Source organism: Parus major, chromosome 3 (genome assembly GCF_001522545.3).
Source record: "Parus major isolate Abel chromosome 3, Parus_major1.1, whole genome shotgun sequence".
NCBI classification, from domain to species: domain Eukaryota; kingdom Metazoa; phylum Chordata; class Aves; order Passeriformes; family Paridae; genus Parus; species Parus major.
The window spans coordinates 1,182,213-1,206,535 of record NC_031770.1 but is presented as its reverse complement, the minus strand read 5'-3'; the positions used below and the strand labels follow the sequence as shown (position 1 = coordinate 1,206,535).

Genomic DNA, 24,323 nt, shown 5'->3' with positions numbered 1-24,323 from the left:
GCTTTCTCTGCTCTGTCAATCCGTCTCCATCTGTCAGATTTTCAGACTTAAAATTTTCATAAATATCCCAGTCAGAGAAGGTGCTGCTCTATAAATTACAAATGATAAAAGATAGCACATGGATAATGCATTATCTTTGGTTGAATTGAAACTTTTTGTCAAGAAATGCAGGTGAAAGTGCTTCATTCGCTTTTAAAAAAAAGAATTTTCAGAATTATATTTCAGAATATAATTATTATTCAGAAGTAGTGCCACTGATTCCTGAGGGAAGATCCTATTGCTGGTAAGGAACATGATCAGGAAATATATGGAGCATTTCAGGCTGAATTTCTCTTGTGGCTGTGTAGCTGAAAAAAATCAGTTTGCTGAATTGAATTATTTTGGTAATTGTAGGTAAAATGTGAAAGAGCATTGGTTTATTTTTTTATTTTTGTACCTGCACACCTTGCTCTGGGAGGATGGTGTTGAGTAAATGCTCACTGTGTAGTGGGGAGAGAGCTTTTCCTGGAGGATAAAGGAGGTTAAGCAGGAAGGAAGATTTCTATTGTGATGATCTGACTGAAGCATTCAGTTTTTATTAACTTTATTCCATGTCAGACACTCCATGCAGTGCGATTCCTTCTCATACATCCTTTTTTGAGGGGTATCTTTGTGGTGGAACTCAAGGTTTTAAAAGCTGTAAATTAAAAGCTAAAAAAAAGTCATTTCTAGCTGTTGAATTAATCTCCTGTTTTAATTGAATTTTATTTTTGTTTACATTCAGTTCATATCGACCAGGCTGGTCTTCACCTAAAACATTTGTGCTTAATGTATTACATAGGTGGTAAGAATGATTCTTCTTTTTTTTTTTTGGTTGCTGAGCTCTGGCCAATGTCCCTTCTGCATGTTCTGTTGGCCTGTAACACTGTCACAGAGGTGGAATTCTCTGCATAAATAATTGTATTTGGAAGGCCAATGTTAACCTGACACCACTGGTTATGAGAATGTCGCACTGGATGTAAACCTTGCTAATTGGGGACCCAGGCAGTGTGTGTGCAGTGTCTCTCCAGGACCCTGTTCTAACTAATTTAACCAGCAAATATATTTCAGGGGTTTAAATGAGAGCTGAATTGTTGTGTGTGATTATGGATAAAATCACTGCTGGTGCAGGAGTGAAGGTACCTTCCTCTTAAATCCAATGAAATTGTGGCAGGTGCTTTAGCAATGAGGTAATGGCTTCTGGAAAATCCACCCAGCAACAACCTTGGGGCTGTGAAGAGCTGTCTCAAGAGGTCACTGGGAATTTTAGCAGAGAAACAGTATCAGGAGTTTTGGTGGATGATAAGTGCAGAAAACTGCTGGAAGTGGCAGTGGGATTGCAGTAGGGTTTGCTTTGTTTGGGTTTTTTTTTAGAAACAAGGACTTAGGTGTACTAATCCAGTGAGAGATGTCACTCTAGTTAGGAGATCACTAAAATAATTCATGAAACTGTAGCTGGTTGCTCTTTCCATTGTCTTAATTTAAGCTTTGTGGTGGAGTGTCCACTTCAGGAATAGATTTTACCTTCAGGCATTCTCCTGAAAAACTGAAATTTGTCTTACTGCTTTTTCATAATGTAATAATCAGCTCTCTCAATTTATGTGTTAAATCATTTTTACTGAAACATGCTTCTCTGTAAACACAGGGAAAAAAAATGTATAATTTGCAGACAAGTATCATCATACCCTTTCCCAAAGAAGTAAACAATCCTGTAGTGCCAAAAAAGATAACAGTGATTGGTGTTAAAAGTGGTGTTGGGTGTTCTTTAATGTATCTCCCCAGCTGCATTGTCCTGTCCTTTCTTAACAGTCCCCTAATGGGAATATTCCAGGGTATCTCCTGTAGCTGGGCTGGACTTCAACACTCTCTTGAATAGAGAACTGCCTTGGATACAAAATTACCTTGCTTTTGCTTTTTGTTTTCTGGCTTCCTAAATTTGTAACTAAAAGAGAGGAAAGAACATCCCAGTCTTTGTCCTTTGCTTTCTCACACTGATAAATGCTGAGATCTGATCAAAAACTCATAAATTTAAAAAATTTGTTGATCTCTAGCCTCAGTGTTTGTTAAAATTCCTGTCCTTCAGGTTTTCCTTAGTGAGAGCTGACTTGAGTGGAGTGATAGTCTGGGGAGAGCTTGTTTGTTTTTGCCACCCAAACATTTATCATGTGAATTTTTGATGCTCTTCAGGAATGTGCTGGTTCATGCTTTATTTATCTGCTTTTGGAACAACTGTTATCTTTTTTCTAACTCCTTCAAGGACAGTATTCACTTGAACCCAAGATCTTCTTGAGCCTCCTGCAGAGTTTGGTTTTATTTTTGTTTAATGACTGGTTGGCCTTTCCTCTCCACATTTTAGAGTCAGTTAGCTTGAAAATTTCTTTCTGGGAGAGGTTCTGAGTTGCCTTTGTCACTGTTGCATAAAATATACATAATTTGGCATCTTCTGGGGCACTGTTTGACTGAAGCAGTGCTCTGAGGGCTGGGTGGGCTTTTGCTGGCTTGTATTGAGTGTTGAAGGGAATTGTTAATTTATCCATTTTCTATTTCTCCTGGCTGTATGGGATCAGTTTACTTCATGTAGGACTGGAGAGACAACAGTACACATTCAGTGTTTGTGTGTCCCAAAATGAGCTGATCTTGGTAAAATTCTAAAGGTGATACATTTACATCATCTTTTCTGAGCAGAAAAGCATTGTTTGACGTTCGTTTGGGATGATGAATGAAAGGATGCAATGTTTTTATTTCTAGAGAAATCATATCTAAAAGATGTGAGAATTTGTTCTGCCAGAACCTTTTTTTTTTTTTTTTCAGGGAATGTTTTTTGGGTAAAAGTGCAAGTTAGTCTTGAGGTGGTTGTGTAATAAATGGAAGGTTTGAAGAACGTGACAATTTACTACCTTTGTGCTTGCGTTGGTTGATCACTCTCTGCTCCCCCTCCCTTTTATTCTTTGAGTTTATTGTGAGATTTAGACTTTTTAAAGGTTTGATGGCATCCTGTGACAATAGGTGACAATAGGTGTTGAAATGATTTCTCAAATAAGTGTTCTTGCTGTGGATGAAATTAGTTTTAAAATCAGCTGTTACTTGGGAGGGACTCCAATGAAATAACCCTTGATTTGCAGAGAATTCATTTCATCTTAGAACCACTGGACAAAGCCCAAAACCACATTGAAAAGGACAAATATGGTGTTCAGAGCCTAAAAACAACAAGTTGCCTTTATTCATGAATTCCACAAACCCATTTTTCTACATTTTCATCTCCCCCAGAAGTGACTTTGCTGGTTGTTCGTGGACAAAATGCAGGATGTTACTTCCATGAAATGATAGTAATTCTTCACTTAAATGAAGGAAATACCAGAGTAGTATATAAAAAACAGGGGCAGGAGTTGAGCAGAGCAATTTTAATCGTTCCAGTTAGGTCTGTGGAGAATTAGCTAATGCATGTTCAAAGAAGACATCTAATTGCATCAACATTATCTTAAGCTCTGGAGGGAAAGGTCAGCAAATGGTTGTTTATTTTATGCTGTCTCTGAAATTTAGTAATACATTATTCCTAACATTTCCTTTTCTCATTTCAGTTCTGTGGAAAGTGTTCTGAAAACACTTGTGAAGAGCTGCAGACCGTAAGTGTTCGTTTCATGACTTTCTTTTTTTAATATTAGTTTAGGAAGGAGGGGAAGAGTGTTAAAAAGACCCCACTCTACCTGTCATTGCTTGGCTGCTGTTTAAAAGTTTGGGGTGGAGGGTAGAGACTTTTCTGGGGTTTATTTTTCCTTTTTAACAGCCTTGGTTGCAGTAATTCTGTTGTATAAAAAAATGTATCTAATATGCATTTTAAATACTGCATTGCATGCATACTTAGTGTATTTTAAAAGAAATTAAATCACCAGCGTTCCTGTAATGTTTCTATAAATGATCCTTGTGCCTGAAGTGATTTATTTTTTTTATATTGCATCAAAAGTGAGTAATAGTTGTTTGATTTGGACCAGCCTTCAGAGTGAAATGGTTCAACAAGACAAGAATCTTTTTAATTGGTGGTCTTAAAATGGTGCATCACAATGTCCTTGGTTTCCCTCTGTTTTGTGAAGGTTTTTGGAGGTGAGGGCTGCCTTCCTGTGGCTCCTGGGCACATGGTTTTACTCTAAAGCCAACATTTATGACAAATTGATAGCTACTTTTCAACATGATTAAAAAGAGCCAAACTTTGAAGCAGACTCTGTGTATGTTCAATGGTTTCCTTGTTTTCAGGTATTTCCCAGAAGATGCCACTGCAGAAATGCTGGATGAGTGGAGGCCTTTGATGTGTCCCTTTGATGTGACCATGCAGAAGGCCATTACCTACTTTGAGCTCTTCCTGCCCACCACCCTGCCCCCTGAACTTCACCACAAGGGTTTCAAGTAGGTGTCCCTGAAGAGTGCTCTGTTCCAAATGCAAGGAATCATCTTTTGCTGGATGATTTGAAGTCACTGGTGGCTTTCAGCAGCATTTTTGGCAGCAGTTTAAGACAGAAATACTGTCAACCTGCTTCTTTGGTAAAAGGAATCCTAGTCCCTCTTCCCTGCTGAGTAAAGCACACAGCAAATCAAACTAAATTGAATTTAATGGAGTTTGTAAAGGTGCATTTAAGTCAGTGACTGCTGGGGAGGGTTTGCATCCTTGGCCTCTGGTGAATTCAGAGAAGGAGCTAATGACACTTGTGACCACTGATCAAAAGGGACAAATTTCACAGTGCAAGGCAGGGGGAGATCAAGTGTCATTTGGTCTCATCTGGTTTTTTTGGGATGGCAGAGCTGAGGTAGATAAGGAAACTCCTGGGAAACACTGGTGTGAAAGGGTGATCAAAAAAGAGTAATAGGAGAAGGAAGAAAAAAGCCACAGAAAGCAAGGAGTGAAAGTCAATATCAAATTTGGGAATATGCTGTGGGAGGCAAATTGATAAAAGCTTATCCACGTTGATCCCTGTTCTTGCTGAATGAATTGAGGGAGAGGTGAATTCCTGCAATCACCTGGCAAAGTGAGAGATAAATATTCAGTGAGGGAGCTGCCTTCTCAGTGTTAAAATTATTTTGCTTCTCTTTTCTTTCAGGCTTTGGTTTGATGAATTTATAGGCCTTTGGGTGTCGGTTCAAAATCTTCCCCAGTGGGAAGGAGTAAGTATTTGTTTTTCACCTACACTGGAAGAAATCCTCATTTCAATATTCCTACAATGTGCTTGCAAGGAATTGTAGCCAAACAGTGATATAATGGATTTTTTCCCTTCTGCTTTAACTAGTACAAGAAAGCAGAGACAATAATTTCATTATTGTTAGCAAGCAATTACTGTCTAAGTAAATGAGGCTGCAGTTGTGCTTGGTGAACAGTGCCTGATGGCCAGCTCAGGCAGCTTTTCATTCCAGCCTTGGGAATGCTGGCATTTTCCAGACTGCCTGCTAATACTTAGAATTATGCAAAGTGCAGCTGTGATTTCTAGAAATCATGCTTCTGTCCTGACTTAGGTGGCCCCTAATTTTGAGTGGTGATGTTTTGCATTCACTGCAATGAGCTGCTGTTGACTTTGAGATACAATAAAGAACCTGTACTCCCCTTGGCCAAAAATTCCCTTGGGCTGTATCTTTTAAGGCACATAGTCTGCCATGTACCTGTGTGCCCCTGCTGTGCACAGGCTCATGTGGGGAGATCCAAAGCTGGGAAATGAAAACTTCCCTCTGGAGGCAGCCCCAGCAGCAGCTCAGGTGCTCTTGGTGTCAGCTGAGCTGTGCCTTGGCTTTGCTGCAGTGAAACTTGGCCTATCCCCAGTTTTTTTCCCTGCTCAGTATGAACATAAGCTCATTGGCCATCTGGCTCCTTTTACTAATCTCCTGCCTGGATACACAAGGAGAAGTTCTCCGTGTCTGAGGAGAAAGCTGATTTCCAAACCGCTGTGGTCGCACATTCCATGGGTCTTCTGCTTCCATCACAAATCCAGGGAGGCAGCCTTGGGCCCAGCATTTGGCAGTTGTCCAGATTCAAACACTGGTGATGCCAAAGCTGGTTTTGAGATTCTGTGTTCTCTGATGGTTTCCCCCCCTGAAAAAATCGTAGTTCTGTCTATTCCTTCTGACAGAACTGTGACAGCCTGCATTTGAATATCATGATTTAGTTTGTTTCTGTCAAACTGTGTAACAAATAATCATCAGCAGTCTTTCACAAGTTATCTCTGATATTTTTTTCCCTCTTCCACTGTATTCTGACAGTTTGCTTGTTTTTTTTTTTCCAAGCTTTCATTTCTTGTTTGCTTTCCTGTTGTGTCTGTTTCCTAAAGTCAGGTTCATTCCATCAGGCTGGGATGCAGATAATTAGACACATGGGTTCTGACTCTGCAATCCAGTTTAAGCCTCTGTATGCTGCAAGCTTTTCCTCAGCTTGCTTTGGCAGGAATTAGACTTTCTGTTTGAAGGGGAGCTGTGGAATCCATTCCTTGTGTGCACAGTAAGGATTTTTTTCAGTGGGTATTTCCTCATACCAAATGAAAAAGGCAGATCATTAAAGAAAACGTAACCCTTGTCTTCAGGCTGTGTCTGATGTCCTGAATTGAACTTGGGGGTTTTCCAAAGCTGTCATGTCCTTCAGCCTGAGAGGTGACCTGTTCCTCTGGGCTGTCTGTCTCGGAATTAGGCAGGATTATTTAAGGCCCTTCCTTTTGGCTTTGTCATTGCTTCAAAATACTGATAGAAGCATCAAGAGCCTGACAGGTCTTTCCTGATTTGGATAAGCTCTTAAAAGCAGAGTTGGTGGGTGATGTACTTTTCATCAGGGTACAAGAGTGAGATTTCATTTCCTTTTGTTTTGGTTCAGTCCTGATAACTGTCTTTCTTCAGGACATCTTCCAGTTCCCTTTTGGACTCCTGGGGCTGTCTTCTGGTGATGGAGCGTCTAATTCTTCATGGGCAGTCACAGACTGCTCTCCCATCAGCTGACAGCTGATGCCTGTGACCTTTACAAGCCACTGATGGGTTTAAACCAAAGCACACAGATGTGACAGCCAGCAGCACACACTGAGTAGGATAGACCCTGCAGGAACTCATTGTCCTAAACAGCTAAATATTGGGAAAAGCTAGATGGATGTGTTGATGGAATTTTCTTCCATGTCTCTGTATAAATGCTATTTTAAGCCAGTGAAACACATCTTGGTGTGGTTCTGATGGAGCAAAATCTCCCTTCCCAAGTGCTTTTAGTGCCATGGATAGCTTAAATCTTGTGTATGTGAAGTAGCTGTAGGGCACTGCAGATTTGATTCTCAATATATTCTAATGGATACTCCCTCTTTTTTTTGTTATTTTCAGCATCTAGTCAATCTATTTGCTCGCTTGGCCACTGACAACATTGGGTACATAGACTGGGATCCATATGTACCAAAGGTAACAGTGCTCATTTCATGATATGCCTTACTTACTTTGCTTGGTGGGTTTGGTGTTTTTAAAACACCTTTGGATTAGAAAATTAATTTATGCCAATATTTGATTTTCTTCCTGTCAGATTTTTACTAGGATTTTGAGGAGTTTAAATCTGCCAGTGGGAAGCAACCAAGTTGTTGTTCCAAGATTCTTAACAAATGCTTACGATGTAGGACATGCAGTCATGTGGATCACAGCCATGATGGTGAGTAACTACTTCATAAAATGAAACAAAAATGAATGCAAAGCTTTAAATACATATTTAAGATGAATATTTGTTCTGCTGAGCTCCCTGCAGAAGTGTGGCTTTGGGATTCTTTTCCCAAATTACATTGTCAAGTCCATCATTCCACTGTCAGTGTGGAGAGGGCCTGGAAAGGTTTGTGTCACAGCTGCTGCCTGTGGCATTTGGGAAAGGAACAAGCACCTGTTTTAGTGTGAACCTTGGCAGATGGGATGGAGAGAATTTGCTCTTCGTGCTGAGCTGAGGGTGGGATGTGATTTGCTGCTTTGATGTCTCACTGTGGGGAGAACACACCTGTGCCTCATGCTGCTGTTACCTGTTCATTTGATCTTGGTCTGTGTGATAAAATTCTGTGGTTTATTTGTTTCAGGGTGGCCCAAGTAAGCTGGTGCAGAAGCACTTGTCTGGCTTGTTCAATGGCATTGCCTCCTTTTACCATCCCTCAAATAACGGGCGCTGGCTGGTGAGTCGGGTGGTTTGGGTGTCAGGACAAGAACTTTGGCTGGGATTTCTACCTGTCAGCCCTGTGTGCTCCAGATTGTCTGTTGATGTGTGGTGCTTGCAGCCTTGGATTATCTAGATCCACGACTGCACTGTCGTTCAAACCATACTCCTATCCTCGTGTCAGTGCAGAGATCCAAAACAAGGCATCTAATTCAGAGATAGCCAGGAGGAAGAAATTGGCATTTGAAATGAGGCTGACACACATCATCAGTATTGCCTGTGTGATGTCGCTTTTTTCTTACTGCCTCCAAGTTAGGAAAATCTAGGATGGGCCTTGGGGCAACTTAATGTAGTGGAAGGTGTCCCTGCCCATGGCAGGGCGTTGGAACTGGATGAGCTTTGAGGTCCCTTCCAACCCAAACCATTCTGTGATTCTATTAAACAAAGCAAAAAGGATTTTTAATGCATTGTCTAATTTGAAACATAATTTTTGATGGTGTAACTAAAGAAATCTTCTGTTAGAGAATGTAAGAATCTCCCTGTGCTAGCTGGTGGAAAATAGATTAAAACAGCAAGGCTGGTCACAGCAGTGCCCTGGGAGATGGCTTTTCTTGAACAGGATATTTGCTTACGTGTGAGCGTGCAGGGAATGCTCCCAAAGGTGTCCTAATTACGTAAATAATCTTGATTCTTGGCTGTATAATTTTTATGTGATTTTTATGACTTTTTAAATCATAAGGGACAGTGCTGGCAGCACAATTACTGATATTTTGGGAAACAAAGTTTAGCGACTAATTGTGAGCATCATATTTTAGAGCTCTTCTGAGCATTCCTTTATTGAGGTTCTGTAATTCCAAAATCTCTCCTTACTCGTTTTTTTTGTTGTGCCCTGAGCAGCTGGGGTTGTGCTGCTGCCAAGCCACTGACCATCATTTGTGATCTGTTCCCAGAACAAACTGATGAAGCTGCTCCAGAGGTTGCCCAGTGGTGTGGTGAGGAGGCTGCACCGCGAGCGCTACAAGAAGGCGACCTGGTTAACTCCTGTCCCTGAGAGCCACAAGCTCACGGACCAGGACGTGACAGACTTCGTGCAATGCATCATCCAGCCTGTTCTCCTGGCAATGTTCAGCAAAACTGGAAGCCTGGAGGCTGCCCAAGCCCTGCAGAACCTTGCACTGATGCGTCCTGAATTAGTAATTCCACCTGTACTTGAGAAGTAAGTTTTGGAGGAGCATTGCAACATCCGCGTGCCCTTCCCAAGAAATAAATAGGAAAAGCAGTCATATTAAATAAGGAATGAATTGCTTCCTGTGAATGAATACCTGCAGTGAGAGGAGCTGCTGATACACCTTCCTGAGCTATCACCTTAGTCAGAATGGGAGCAAGGGAGAACTTGATTTTTGAATTCATTTGATTTGTTTTGTTGCTTGTTTGGGTTTGGTTTTTTTTTGAACACCTGGTAAGTGGCATGGTTCTGGGAGCTGTTGACAGCTGGTGTGCTTTAGGGTAGGCAGTCCTCAGGTGGCTTGCATTTCTGGGAGTATTTTGTATCAGATAGTGGGTGGATCAGTTGAAAAAGCAACTTTGCATCCTTTATTCATAAGCCACCTGGTAGGTTCCAGATACACGGGGTGGTTGTGTAGCAATAAAGATATATTTTATATTTCTGTTTGGTTCAGAGCATGTTACAGGTTGTTTAAAACCACTGGCATTGCTGACTTTGTAATTGCCAGACCTTGTGCCCCACGGAAATATTTGATTTTTACTATTTCTAATGCCTTGATGCCTGAAATTCCCAAAGAAAAATGGTGCTCCCTCCTGCTCCACTGAAAGCTTTCCTCCTAGTCCCCATCTATGTTCCCTATGCAGCCTTTTATATCTTAACAAAACAGCAGAGGAGTGAGTTTGATTGAAGAGCCCTTCCTGTGTTCCACGCCTCCCTGACTCAGCTGTTTGTATAAACTTGATAAATCCACTCTTGCAGAAAACATCCCAAGCCCAGCAGTTCCAAGCAGGACAGCAGTGCTGGGTAGGGCTGTTTTGAGCTCTGTAGCTCAAGCCATGGCTGGAATGTTTGCCTTGGCTGCAGTTCCAGGTTATTTGGGTGAGCTGTGCTCGGGGTGACGTAGGGCAGGGGAGCGCTGTGACTCCTGTCTGAGCTGGAGGCTCTTGGTAACAGCAGGAAGTGTTGTGATGCAGTTTGCTTAAAAAGTGTTAAGTGTTTGGAAAAAAAATGGTTTAAAAATCACAGGAACTTCCCAGGTTTTGATGAAGGGGTCTGGACTTTAATGTAATATGAAGAGGTCCTCTCTCTGTCTAGAGGCAGCCAAGGCACGTTTTCATGTTTGCCACAAGAACCACAGAGCTGGCATTGCCTCCAAGTCCAAACAGGGACATCATGGTAGCTTTGGATGCTGGAGCACAGGCAGTTCTTAATTCCTCTGCTGCTGCTGCTCAGGTCTTTAATCATGAACTGGTGGTGGATAGCAGTGATCAAATGGAAGGAGCATTGTAAGAAAGCAACATTAAATCTTTCGCAAAATGATGAGAAAATGATGGGATTTTGGAAATTTTGGAAATGTTACGGTTTTTTTGTATTGCACGCAGAAAATACCATGTGCAGTCCACTTCTATTTTCTTTGAAGGCTTTAGAAACATTACTGTTGCCAATCTGACTGCCTGCCATTTTACAGAACATATCCTGCACTTGAGACCCTGACAGAGCCTCATCAGCTGACAGCCACCCTGAGCTGTGTCATTGGGGTGGCTCGGAGCCTGGTGTCCGGGGGAAAGTGGTTTCCTGAGGGTCCCACACACATGCTACCTCTGCTGATGAGAGCCTTGCCTGGGGTGGACCCCAATGACTTCAGCAAGTGTATGGTGAGTGTACAAATATTGCCTTTTTTTTTTTTTAGAAGATAACCAGCCAACTAACTAATACTGTATGTATATATAAATATTTTTTATATTTCTCTGAAAGTGGGTAACTCCTGCTTTCAGAGTCCAGAATTTATCAGCCTTTTTTTTTTCTGCACAAATTTTATTCTTAAAAATTCAATATTACAAGCTTCTTTGACTCATTTTACAGTGCAAAGTGGTTGTGATAAGCATTGTACTGATTTTTGGGCTCTTCTGATAAACAGGATTAAATAGCTGCTCCACAGCTCCTAGCAAATATTCCTAGTCTTTTAAGATCAAAAGGAAACCCTTTATCACTAGGTTTTCATTATGTTAAATTATAAGTCTGTGTTTTTCAGAAATTCATATTAATTGACTTAAAACAATGTAAATATTGGGGTTTTGTAGCTTTAGAGCTCAGCACAGAATAATGACTACGTTACTTACAAAATGAAGACTCTTTTTACAGTGCTGCCTGTTAGGTTTTATATATGAAATCTGAAATAGATGTTTTAGGGTAGAAGAATTGAGCTCTGGATTTATTTGGTTTTTTTAGTATAATTTTCTTTAGATCCTATTCCTTAACTGTAAAAGCTTTTTAATGTGTAGGTACAGTAACATTCATTAAAGAGCTGTTTGTACCTCTCAACAGATTACATTCCAGTTCATTGCAACATTTTCTACTCTGGTGCCTTTAGTAGATTGTTCATCTGTATTGCAAGAAAGAGATGATCTTTCAGAGGTAAGAGTGCTGGCTTGGTATAAAAACAAAGCTGTAACTTGGTTTTCAGTTTAATTTCTAGCAAAAGATATGAAGGTATATACAAAGATATGAATTCCTGTTTGTTTCTATCAGAGGAGCTGATACCAGTGTGCAAATAAGCTTTACCAATTAGTCAGAGCTTGTTGTAGAGAATGTTAAATTCAGGCAATCTAATGTTTTAATGTCAAAACTAAATTGCTCAGAGCCCTGTGTGTGGTGTCTTTTGACTCGGAGCTCTCCCTACCTTGAGGAGGATGTTGGACTCTGTAATTATTTTAAACAGTACATTAGATGGGTTTTTTCATCATTTTTCAGGGCTGTTTTCTTCCTAAAGAAACCCCTGCTCCTCTTTGAAGTCCTGCTCCCCTTCCCTGATTGAGATTCTATTGCTCTCCCTCCAGACACTCGTTAATCTCTTCCAGTCAAGAGATCGTAACAGCATTAGACAGCGAGCCTTATCCCCCTTTCCACCACACCTGTTTGCTCCTGGGACGCTTTGTAGCTCAGAGAGCTGCAGGTTGCCCAGATTAAAAGGTGAATTTCGTTGCTCCAGAGCTGCAGCACTCAAAAGTAAAGAGGAGTTTGTTCAGGGAATATTTAATGTAATTCTGCCAGGAGAGCAGGTCTGGCAGCACCCCTGGCACTCGCTGACCTCCTGCTGCAAAGGAGGATCAGTGGTGAGGCCAAAGGTTGTATCCATGGAGGCAGACCTGATCTCACCAGAGAGGTTATTTGGATACACATTCAGGCCAGGAAATTGGGACAGGATGGTGTCAGGAACATGTAATAACTGTTTCATGGAGCACTTGAGTCTGTATGGTGGGAAATGCACTGGAGGATGTTCTCACTTGGACCTTGGAAGTAGTTAATATAGGAAATAAACTTTGTTCACTTAGTAAAAGCCAATATTGTGTGTTTCCTTTGTGTTGGAAAACTGTAGGTGGAGAGAGAATTGTGCTCTGCATCTGCTGAATTTGAGGATTTTGTGCTGCAGTTTATGGATAGGTGAGTGAGCCAAGGATAGGGGAAAGCTTGGCATGAGGAACTTTATAAAACTTTCCAGTTTCTCTTACTAACCCTGCACTTCCTGGGTTTATTTATGTAGATGTTTTGGACTTATAGAGAGCAGCACATTAGAACAAACCAGAGAGGAGACTGAAACAGAGAAAATGACTCATTTGGAGAGTCTGGTGGAACTGGGTCTCTCTTCTACTTTCAGTACAATCCTTACCCAGTGTTCAAAGGATATCTTTAAGGTACGTAGAACACAGGCTTTTCATCTCTTTTAGGAAACTGAATTTTGAGTTGACAGCAACTGGTGCATTCAGATTCTTCCTTTCTTCATGAATGTGAACTTCCACATTTAACCAAGGAAAGGGCTGAGGGGGCAGTTTGAATTCTTGTCAGTTTGGTTCATGATTTTATCTACATCCCTACAGAGCTCTTGTGCAAACTGATGATAAACACAAGCAGAAATAATTCCAGCAGTTCATTTTAGCCCTGTATCAGTTTAGATTGTGGATTTTCATGTCTTGATAATGTTGCTGAAGTCCCTGCTTTCCTTTTCTCTCCCTCTTTTGTCACTTCCTCAGCTGGGCCAAAGAGGCTCCACAAGGAGCTGTGTGGTTAATGGGATCAGAAAAATTACTTGGATTAAAATAACTCAGAGGGAGAGGGTGGAGAATCCAGGTTATTACATGGACAGCTTCTTTCCCTGTAGTTTGGGTTACCATATTTCTGTTTAAATAAATACATACTGGGAGATGCCAGGTTTTGTACATTTTGAACATTGGCACTTGGGCATGATTTTTGTTTGGAATCTTTTGGTAAATGCAAGTCTTAAGTTAATTCTTCATAGTCATTAAGTATTTAATTTCTACTTTTCCTGTTTGTCCCTTATTAAAGTATTCATGGGATCTGCATTTTATGTAGTTGAGCTTGCTTTGCAAGGTGCTGGATGGAAATAATCTGCTTTAAATCTACTTAAATAGTTGCAACTTAATTCCCTATTTATTTGTTAACTAAGGGGTGTCTTGGCTTTCCTTCACTGTGACATGTGAACTAAGTTTTCCTGTCATCAGCCTGTGACTTATTCCTGGAAAACATTTTCTGTGTAGTTTTTCAGAATCACCCTAAACTTATATTAGTCATCAAGAGTTATCCACCTCCTCCCTTCCCAAAGAGAACATTTCAGAGCTGCTTTCTCTGTCTCTCTATTCTGACTTTTTTTTCCCATGTTAATTGTGGGTTTCTGGTTTAAAAGAACACAGGGTTATGTAGAGATGGTACTTTCTGTGTAACATCAAACATTTTGGGATATCTAATTTGTTTTGTTTTTTTTAAAAAAAGTAATCTCCCATCTTTTTCTCCTTGTTTTTAGGTTGCCTTGGAGAAGGTTTTTAACTTTGCTGTTTCAAATATATTTGAGACAAGAGTTGCTGGTCGAATGGTTGCCGATATGTGCCGAGCTGCAGTAAAAGTGAGAGAAAATCCTCTTCACTCCCTCTTTAAAAAAGAAAATAGCTAATGCTGCTGCTTTTTCCTGTGTAATATCTATACTTTTTTCATGTAAATACAGGTGCCTCTTAATAGTAAGTCTTCTAAAACTGGCTGGTTGCATATAGCAATATTTCAGGAGGTTAATTCATGCAGTCTTTATCTTGCATTTATGTTAAATTTAGGTTTTATTGACTGAGAATCATGAAGTCGGGCTGGTTGTAGGTTGAATTGGAGTTGGGATGCAATCTAATCTTAGCTGTTTATCACTGTGTGTGCTGAGTTCCCTCAGATATTTTGTTTTAAAATGGACTTTTCCTGGTGCTGTTTGCAGTGCCGTCCCGAGGAGTCCTTGAAGCTTTTTGTACCACATTGCTGCAACGTCATAACTCACCTCACAGGCAGTAAGTTTCTAACATTTCCAGTGTTACTGGCTTGCTTTTGGGTTGGTTTTTGTTAAACATGAAAAGACTATCTAAAACTTGTGTGTGTTTTCCACAAGTTAATTTCCACAATGGATAAATCCATTATTCTCTCTAAAAAGACCGAAGCAGCAGTTGTGTAATTCCAAAGCCAAAATCTGTCAGGCTTCAAGACCACAATTCCTTAAAAATGTGGCAGTTGGAAATGTCTCCAGGCATTCCTCAATTTCAGGATGGTACATTGGCTAAAAGTGACTTCCAGCTGGACACACGAGTGCAGTGTGAGTTGGAGGGTTGGGAGTCAGATTTTGGCATCTGGATTCTGATGCAGCTTGTTTGGAAAACTTGTCTACAGTGTGGTGACAGCAGTGCTTATCCCTTGTTCCTCTAGATGATGATGTATTACATGATGAAGAACTAGATAAGGAGCTGCTCTGGAATCTTCAACTTTTATCAGAGGTATTCCCAAAAACGTTCTTCCCACGCCTGTGTGTCGCTGCATCCTGCTTAATGCCCCTGAAAGGAGAAAAAAAAACTATTTCTGTTAAAGCAGTGTAAATGTTGTATGAATGGCACTGGAGAGCTGCTGGGTTTTACCTAGCTGCAAATGCAACATGAGTGGCTGTTGTTTGAAGCAAATAAACACAGTGTTGCATGTGGAATGAAATTAAAGCAATTACTGAGGGGGAGTGAAAGAAGAGGGATCAATGCAGGGAGAAACATAAGAAGCTTTCAGTAACTGGAAATATTTTAAAATTAATATAAGAAAATACAGGAAAATTTAGGATGGGGCCAGGCAGATGGCATCACTGAAACTTTTCCAGCAGCTGTGGAAGCATCAGTTTGTGTGTAAATCCAGTGGGAGCTGGAGAATGGAGCCTGGCCCAGCTGGGCTGAGCAGTGTGACCCTGTCCAGCCCTGCAGGACCAGGCTGATGTTTGCAATGTCTCTCTGTGCCCCCAGATCACACGAGTGGATGGCAAGAAGCTGCTACTGTACAGGGAGCAGTTTGGGAAGATACTGCAGCGCACCCTACACTTAACCTGTAAGCAGGGTTACATTCTGTCTTGTAACCTACTGCACCATCTTCTTCGTTCTGCTACACTTATCTACCCCACAGAGTACTGCAGTGTGCCAGGTGGCTTTGACAAGCCTCTTTCTGAATACTTTCCTATCAAGGCAAGGATTTTCATTTATTTAGGATTAGAGGATTTGACTTTTTTTTGTTTTGTTTTCTGTTGAAAAAGCAGTCGTACGCTCGATGGTTTTATTTGGAGATTTCTGGACAGTGGTAGCAGCAATGGAAAGCGATGCTTTGGGCTTTGAAATGTAGAGCAAGTGGCAATTAATTTAAAGTATGTTGATAGCAAAAAATGAATACTGACTGTTGTTGGAGTAGTTTTATAGTTTTGAGTGGTTTCATAGGTTTGTGATGTGTGTTTTTTACCATGATTGCATGACTACAGTAAGTTAATATGCAGCAAGGAGATGTGGTGTTTTACAGGTCAGCAGAATAACAAATAATGATTCTACCATGAGCTTGAGATAAAATGAAAGCAGAAGTGGCAATATTAAAAGTTACTGAAACTGTCAGAAGTCATGTGCTGCTCTGCTGTTAAGACTTTGAGGTCAATTTATCAATATCCCAGTTTGAAGGCAGCAGTTTTCAGCTGGCCTGTTTCAATATACAACTGCATTTTGCTGAAAACTGTTTTTACATAATTCTCAATTGCAGATGTTACTGAAAGCTAGTTGAGTTTTGTAACTGATGGAGACATCCATTTGGGCCAGTTAATCATTTAAAAATGAACAAAAATATCCTAAATGCCAAACACCAAAAACCCCCAACAAAACAAATTGACAAACCCCCAAAAACACAGCAATTACACAATTATTTTAAATTCCTCCTCTGAAACTGAAAAAAATCACAATGACTTTGCTGTTCTCTATGGGAGTGTGAAAAGTTTAAGAATGTGTCTGAATTTATATCCAGACAAAGGAGTAATTAAGTTATATTTCAATTAGACCAGTGAAGTCCTTGTCCTTTTAGTGTTTTCAGATATGTGTTATTTTCTAGGTATGTGCAGACATGTATAGAATTGGGATTTCTGTTTGATTTTGTGGTGGTGGTGTTTTTCCTGAAATTGTCAAGATAACTGCTTTATAGTAGTAGTCAGCTCACATGTGTTTGGGGTTTTTTAAATAACATTAAATGCCTTTTTTTTCAAAACACAATTGAAATAGCTTGATGAATAAGAAACATCTTTATTTGCTGCAGGACTGGGGTAAACCAGGTGACCTGTGGAACTTGGACATCCAGTGGCACGTTCCTTCATCAGAGGAAATAAACTTTGCTTTTTATTTGCTGGATACGTTCCTGCAGCCTGAGCTCACCAGGCTGGAGCTTTATGCACTTGGAGAGCTGGAAATGTCCAGGTAGGATGGAGAAAGGGCATGTGCCATTCCATATCCATTCCTGGTAGTTATTGCCAGTCACACAGGCAGTACAAAAATTGAGAGGAAAACACTAGAATGTTGCACTTTGGTGTTATTTTAAGATTTCCAAAGCTCCTGCTTCAGCTGAGATAGCATCAAGATTTCCCTGAAGTAACACAGGAAAGAAGTTGTTCACATTTTGCATTTTAATTTATCTTTAGACTGTAAAATAGTCACTCCTAAAGTATTCCCTCATCCTCCCCATGGAGGGAAGGAATTGTCTTGGCCTTGGGGTAAGGAGTTATTTCATAGGTTTTATCTGAAATTTAGATAAAATTCTTCAAAGCAATTTTCACATTAGTTTATCTTACCTGCACAGTTTTGAAATATAAAATCCCCCGTGTTTTCCAGAAAATGAAGTTAAATACTGGAGTTTGTAAACAAATTAGGTTGTCTCAAAAAAGCCTGGCTTGATTTCCGCAGTGCTTCCTCCTGTGTTTAGCACTGATGCAACTAAAGAAAAAACTTTCATAAAACTTCACAAAAAAGATGTGGTTTGTCATTGGTGTATTTTCAAGCAATTAACAGATAAGTAACCAGGTTTTCCTCTTTGTTTAAGAGATGATGTGCAGCAGTGTCTTGCCATCGTGCACAACTGCCTGATTGGCTCTGGGAACATTCTGCCTCCTCTCAAAGGGGAAAGGGTGGCTCATCTGTAAGTAACATTCATTTAATATCCAAAACATTCTCAGTGCTGATGTTCCTTCATGCTGGGTTTCAGTGCTTTTTTACTGCTGTTGTCACACAACTGCTGCTAGAAGCTTGCATTTAGGGAGCACTCCTAGTAAATGGCAAGATACAGAAAATTCACTTGTCAGGAAAGGACTCAAACTCTCCTGTCCTTCCCTATGACAGGGAGCCATGTGTGTTTCAATGAGTGTGTTCACAGGTTTGACAGAGACCAAATTTCTGCCTTTTTAATGGAACTGATGAGGTTCTGTTAACTGGGAAATTAAAATTCTGGGTTCAAAGTGCCCTTACAGTGTCCCCACCTCTGACAAAGTCTGACCCAAAGGGATGCTTAATTTAAGTGTAAGAACTAAGACATTCTTTTACTAAATCCATAAGTCTGTGTGCTACTGGCATAAAAATTAACTTGTTAAAAGGAATTAAACACCAGTGAAATGCACATACTACATTATTTCTGTAATGTGTTGTAATATCTACCTTGTTTTCCTGCAGGGTCCCAAGTCTGGTGTCTTTGGAAGAGACAAAGCTGTACACTGGTGTTGATTATGGTGAGTACATCCCTGTCCATTCAGGTTTGTTGTTTTTTTTTTTAATTTCCTTCTTTTATTTTTTGTAAAAACAATGGGTTCTTTTGGAGACCACAATTTTGATTCTTCTCTTCATAGAAATGGGTTTTTATGACCAGCACCAGAGCTCTGTGTACACAGAGTTTTATTTTCAGCAGTGATACACGATCCGCTGCAGGGAATCTGGCAGGGGATGGGAGCTCTGTGTGTTCCTCAGTTCCTGTATGCTAAATGAACTGCCTGAACTTAGAAATAAAACTAATTATCAAGGCAGATAAAGGAGGTTGTGTACCTCTAAAACCCAAGCATCTGAGGTGATAAACTGATGAGAGCCGTGTCCTTAGGTAGAACAAATGGTTATTTTTATAGTAGTTCATAATGCCTGTTCTGAATAGTCTGCTCTGGCTTTCCACAATAAATTGCTTTTTATGCTGTTGTATAATTAACAGAAAACGTTTTGTTTTCTTTTAGATTTATCCAGGGAGAATTACAGAGAAACAATTGCAAGGGTTACAAGAAAATTGCTGCGTAAGTTTGATCACTCCTGTAACTAAAACCATCTGTGTTATACTTCAGTGTGATTTTATAGATGAGGAAATTATATTGTTTGCCTATAATTCTGAAAGTTAAGGTTTGCAGAAACAACATTATTGCTAATTTTTAAAGCTCTTTTCCTGTCTGATGATACATTTCATTTCTCCCAATTGCAGATTACATTCTTGATAATTCAGAAGATGATACCAAGTCTTTGTTTCTAATAATAAAGGTATGCTTTACATTTATAAAACTTAAGGCAAGATGACTTTTTTTGCAAAACAATCTCTCTTATCCTCTCTTTCTTTCCACAGATTATCAGTGATGTTTTGCAGTTCCAAGGGTCTCACAAGCATGAGTTTGATTCACGATGGAAAAGCTTCAATCTAGTGAAAAAATCAATGGAGAACAGGGTCAGTGACTTGGCTTTGTGAAGCTTTGGCTCTTGAATTGCAGATTTGATACTGAAATCTAAACCAAAGGATGCCCTTTTTTACAGCTTCAAGGAAAGAAACAACACATCAGAGCCTTGCTGATCGATAGAGTTATGCTGCAGCATGAGGTAATTCTTCCCCTTCAATCCTCACTAATTTGCTTGAAAAGCTGCTTTGCATAGTTAGCTAAATGTCATCATAACAATATTCCCGCACTGGTGTTTTTATATGTGTGAAATGTAAAAACAATCTGTCCTTTCTTTGTGCTCCCCCTAATTCAGCTGAGAACTCTGACGATGGAAGGCTGTGAATACAAAACTTCCCACCAGGAGATGATCAGGGATCTTCTGTGTTTGTCCACGAGTTCCTATGGGCAGGTGAGGAGCAGCCCCTTTTAAACTGAGGTTTATGGAGTGTTTTGGTGTCTCTTCAAGTGATTCTACATCCCTAATCTGTTGGTCTGGCTGTTGGCTTTTCAAATGATCTTAAAAACACCTCGTTTCTGGCAGCATAAAGAATCTTCTGTAACTTTGTAGCTGTTCTCATGTAAATGCCAGAAACAAGTAGATTTTTATAAATGGGCTGGGGTGTTTACAACCTTCCACAAATAATTTTGTTTCTGTGCACAAACACACGATAAAAACTTTGTGCATAAATAACTGAAATGGATGAGGGTGTTATTTTTATCTAATAAATGTTTTGTTTCAGGTCAGAAGTAAAGCTCAGCAAGCATTCTTCACAGCTCTGGGAACCTACAATTTCTGTTGCAGAGATATCATTCCCTTAGTTCTGGAATTCCTGCGTCCTGACCGGCAAGATGTCACTCAGAAGCAATTTAAAGTACTGCCTCACTAATTTGTTTTTTGTGGCTGTCTATTCAAAGTGTTTTTACATGAGAATTTTTAATGGAGGAAGTGGGATTTGCTTGTTTATCAGCATGATTGATGTTTTCATGGCTAATAGGCATGACTGGTAGAAGGAATTATTTGTATTAGATCTACAAGAGAAATACTGTGTTTAAATATGTTCCCTGTGTGCTCAGGTATTACCAAAATGTGAGTTAGCACCTATTTTTAAGTTATGGAATGGAAATTGAGAAGATGTAGTCAAGGTGAAGCAGTTGTGAATCATCTCCTCTAACATAATTGAGAATTCAGGCAGCCAATCTGTGGATAAATTAATTGGCAGGGCTTCCAATCTCATTAAATGAAGAGGACTCAGTGCAAAATCTTCAGTAATTTGACAGTGAGGCTGAATGTTTATGGACATTTTAATGATCTGGTAGCTGCAGCTGAGTTTTTATTCTGTGTGGGTGCATGCATATGTCGATATCACGGATGAGCCCAGCTTTAACCTTCCCAAACTGCATCTTCCATTCCACAGGGTGCCTTATATTGTCTCCTTGGGAATCACAGCGGGGTGTGCTTGGCCAATCTGCACGACTGGGATTGTATAGCACAGACGTGGCCAGCAATTGTCTCTTCTGGGCTTAGCAAAGCCATGTCCTTGGAAAAACCATCCATAGTCAGACTCTTTGATGACCTAGCAGAGAAAATCCATCGGCAGTATGAGACCATTGGGCTGGATTTTGCAGTGAGTGATCAATTCCTTGGTGTTCAGCCTTGTCTGTGTGGACAAGGAAATTCTGTACTCTGCAGAGTTCCAAAGCAGAGACATTAAAAACTTGTAAGTTCAAGTCCCAAATCTTTGCACTGTCCATCAACAGGTTCCAGAGAAATGCATGGAGGTGGCTGTTCTGCTGCAGAAGTCAGGACAGGAAAGTTCAGAGTTCCCAGCTCTGGGATCAGAGGAAATTCAGTTGGGAATTCAGCGACAGAAGGAGAAGAACGCTGAGGCTGTGAGGTGAGTTCAGCTTCCTTGAACTGCTCATTAAATGTCCCCATCCAAAGCAGCTGAACTGAGAAATTCAGAATGTCCAAGGATTGTTGGGCTGCATCTTCTCTGCACTTCTATTTCCTCTTTGCCTCTTCACCTTCACACACTTTTAGTTGAGGAACTTTTTCCTCTGTTTTTCAATGGATCTCAGTACCATGTAGTTGATAACTCCCTCTCTTTCTCTCAGGAACTATGAAAATTTGGTCAACATGCTGCTGGACTGTGTGGAACAGAGAAATCTGTGAGTCCCCCTTTTTTGTGCATGAAAGGGTTTTTTTCAGGGTGGATTGAAGTAGTTGCATTGATCAATATTCAGGAGGACAGTTACCATGGTCATGGATTTATTTGCACTGGGAGCTTGATTTGTTAATACAGGGCATCATCACATCTTGGAGTTAAGCTTTTTCCTTAGTCTGGCCTGTTACTGAGGTTTTTAATATGTTTTTTTTAATTAAGAAAGCTCTGGTGCTGTCTGTAACACTGATATCAGAATAGATTCTAATGGTTCCCATAATATTTGTGTTAAAAAAACTTTTAAAAGAATATCCCTGTAGGTATTTTGCACCACTTATTTTGTATTTTCACACCTTTGTGTTCCCAGAACACCGGAGGTTTCCCAAAGTGAGTTAAGGTCATTGATTACAGCAGTGCCATTAATTTATGTATTTACATAATCTTAATACATGTAATAATTTCTGAGTAAAACCAGTACATAAACTTTGGTGTTTACACTCTGCTTTGAACATTTGGGTTTTTTCAGGCCCTGGAAGTTTGAACACATAAGCATTGGCTTCCTGTCGCTGCTCCTGAGGGATGACAGGATCCTGCCCGCCCGTGCCATAAAATTCTTTGTGCAGTGTCTCAACCACGATGCCATTGTGGTTCGGAAGGTGAGCCCAGGAGAAGGATTTCCTTTGGCTCTGCAGCTCTTTGGGCTTTACATCAGGTTCTCATGGGGTTTTTTGGTGGGATAGAGCACAAAAACTGAGGTGGAACTCCATCCTCCCCCTCCCAGCCACTCACGTGTACAAAACTTCCAATCCAAGAAATGGCAGTCTTGGCAGCGCTGTAGCGTGACATGTGTAAATCTGTAAACTGTGAAGATGTGGGATGGGCTGAGTCCTTGTTTATTTCAGAGTTCTTTTGCAGAATTTCTTTTGCAGATGGATGCTTTTCCCACCTGCAGTTTGTTATTTGAAGGGAGCCATCAATGTTTAGTTTGTGCTGTTACTGCCTCAGTGAGGTTCAAAACAAACCTTCCTTTCCCCACCAAAAATTATTGAAATGATATTAAATTCAAATTATTAAAACAAAATTATTATTGAGGGTTTTCTGGCCTATAACATAGTTCATTTCCTGTATTCCCTGAAGGAACCATGTTTATTTCCTTCTGGGTTCACTCCAGTTTTCACTGGCTTTTTAGGGATGATGAGCCACATCCTTCTGAGGGAAATGTGTGGAATGAATACATTAATACCCATTTTTTACTTTTCTTTAGGTGGCCATCTCAGCTGTGGCTGGGATTCTTAAACAGCTTAAGAGAACACACAAGAAAGTGCCCATCTGCCCTTACGAAATAAGTACGTTTTATTTAATATAATAATATTATTAAAATACATTTATATAATATTATTTTAATAATAATATGTATAATATATATTATTTATAATATATTATAACATAATATTATTTTAAATAATATTTTAAAATTTATTTAATTTAATAATAATATTAATAGCAATAATAAAGTAAATAATATTTATTTAATATAAGATATACCTTGCATTTATCCTAAAATGTTTTTAAAAGCTTTTCTGGTTAAATTAAACATAGAGTCAAGAGGTTGTTAATGTTCTAAGCAAATTAGGTAAATATGATACAGAAATAACATAAATGGTGATTTTTCAGTTCGGGGTTTTTTTTCCCCCAAAAGCCTCGTAATTTGTGAGAACAATTTGTATGTCTCCTTTTTAATGTTTACCTATTTTTATTATGTCTATATATGTTCATTTTGATTTTCCTCTTGTATCAGGTGGGAGCCTGAAGCCTTCCAGCATCCAGGCTGGTGACAGAGCAGACAACCAGTGGCTGCACTACAACAGCCAGAGCCTACCAAAGACCAAGGAAGCCTGGGAATCCTGCTGTTTCGTGGAGAAAACACACTGGGGATATTACACCTGGCCCCAGTGAGTAGCATTAGCCTTGAGGTGGAGTTGGGAGAGTCAGCAGGAAAAGTTCTGTGTGGAAATAAAATCCTGTTTTATTATGATTTTAAATTTTTCTTTTATCTATGTATTTAATTTGATTCAACAACAAAAAAAATGCAGTTTATTTTGTCCTTTATGCACCTTGCTTGGTTTACCATTTCTGGGTGGGTTTTGTGTTGGTTGGTTTGAGGCTTTTTTGTTTATTATTTCTTTTTTAGCCATTCTCTCTATGTAGGCAATAGGCACAAATAGGCATAAATTCCACATGGCTGTTTGCATAGCAAAACCTGTAATAACAAACTTCATTCTGTTGTAAATTTTCTTCTTTAAGTTTTGATCTTTTGGAGTTGAGGATAAGTTTTAGTTAATATTGAGAACGCAGAAGACAACAGCAACATATGCTAGTGTACTTATTTTTTATTTTAACTTTCTATTACTTATCTTCTGTTTTTAATGTTCAGGACTATGACAGTTTATGCTCCAGTTGAGCAGCAACCAAAGCTTGGGCGAAGGAGAGATGAGCTGACAGAGGTAAGAGTTGCAAGTTTGTGGTTTTTTTTAATAGTACTTCTCTTTTCCTCTCTTAATATTGTCCACAGATTACTGTGGAGAACCCCACAAGATGTTTGAATTGTATTTTTCTAATTCTTATTGTGTCAGCATACCAGAAGGATTTATTATTTTAATGTATTGCTGCTTTTCTCTCAGGAATCATGGAATAATTGTATTCATGAGCACTTTCTTTTTCCCTTTCAAATCATGATCAGAGTTGAGAACAAGG

General features: G+C 39.7%; 1 protein-coding gene across 3 annotated transcripts in view; it reads left to right on the top strand.

Moving 5' to 3' along the window:
- PSME4 (proteasome activator subunit 4) overlaps positions 1–24,323 on the top strand; it is a 43,700-nt gene that overhangs the window by 7,352 nt on the left and 12,025 nt on the right. For 2 of the 3 annotated variants that reach the window (XM_033513154.1, XM_033513155.1), the window contains exons 4-35: positions 3,597–3,641; positions 4,267–4,416; positions 5,106–5,169; positions 7,342–7,416; positions 7,535–7,657; positions 8,067–8,159; positions 9,091–9,356; positions 10,834–11,020; positions 11,691–11,780; positions 12,742–12,806; positions 12,907–13,057; positions 14,182–14,280; positions 14,632–14,701; positions 14,842–15,000; positions 15,111–15,178; positions 15,683–15,898; positions 16,998–17,155; positions 17,775–17,870; positions 18,398–18,453; positions 18,943–18,999; positions 19,182–19,237; positions 19,320–19,418; positions 19,505–19,567; positions 19,721–19,816; positions 20,148–20,279; positions 20,823–21,032; positions 21,166–21,302; positions 21,523–21,576; positions 22,096–22,225; positions 22,834–22,915; positions 23,368–23,521; positions 24,004–24,073. In XM_033513154.1, the coding sequence (XP_033369045.1) occupies positions 3,597–3,641; positions 4,267–4,416; positions 5,106–5,169; positions 7,342–7,416; positions 7,535–7,657; positions 8,067–8,159; positions 9,091–9,356; positions 10,834–11,020; positions 11,691–11,780; positions 12,742–12,806; positions 12,907–13,057; positions 14,182–14,280; positions 14,632–14,701; positions 14,842–15,000; positions 15,111–15,178; positions 15,683–15,898; positions 16,998–17,155; positions 17,775–17,870; positions 18,398–18,453; positions 18,943–18,999; positions 19,182–19,237; positions 19,320–19,418; positions 19,505–19,567; positions 19,721–19,816; positions 20,148–20,279; positions 20,823–21,032; positions 21,166–21,302; positions 21,523–21,576; positions 22,096–22,225; positions 22,834–22,915; positions 23,368–23,521; positions 24,004–24,073 (3,571 nt within the window). The remainder of the gene's footprint in view (positions 1–3,596; positions 3,642–4,266; positions 4,417–5,105; positions 5,170–7,341; positions 7,417–7,534; positions 7,658–8,066; positions 8,160–9,090; positions 9,357–10,833; positions 11,021–11,690; positions 11,781–12,741; positions 12,807–12,906; positions 13,058–14,181; positions 14,281–14,631; positions 14,702–14,841; positions 15,001–15,110; positions 15,179–15,682; positions 15,899–16,997; positions 17,156–17,774; positions 17,871–18,397; positions 18,454–18,942; positions 19,000–19,181; positions 19,238–19,319; positions 19,419–19,504; positions 19,568–19,720; positions 19,817–20,147; positions 20,280–20,822; positions 21,033–21,165; positions 21,303–21,522; positions 21,577–22,095; positions 22,226–22,833; positions 22,916–23,367; positions 23,522–24,003; positions 24,074–24,323) is intronic. The other variant, XM_015622277.3, reaches the window with a different exon arrangement.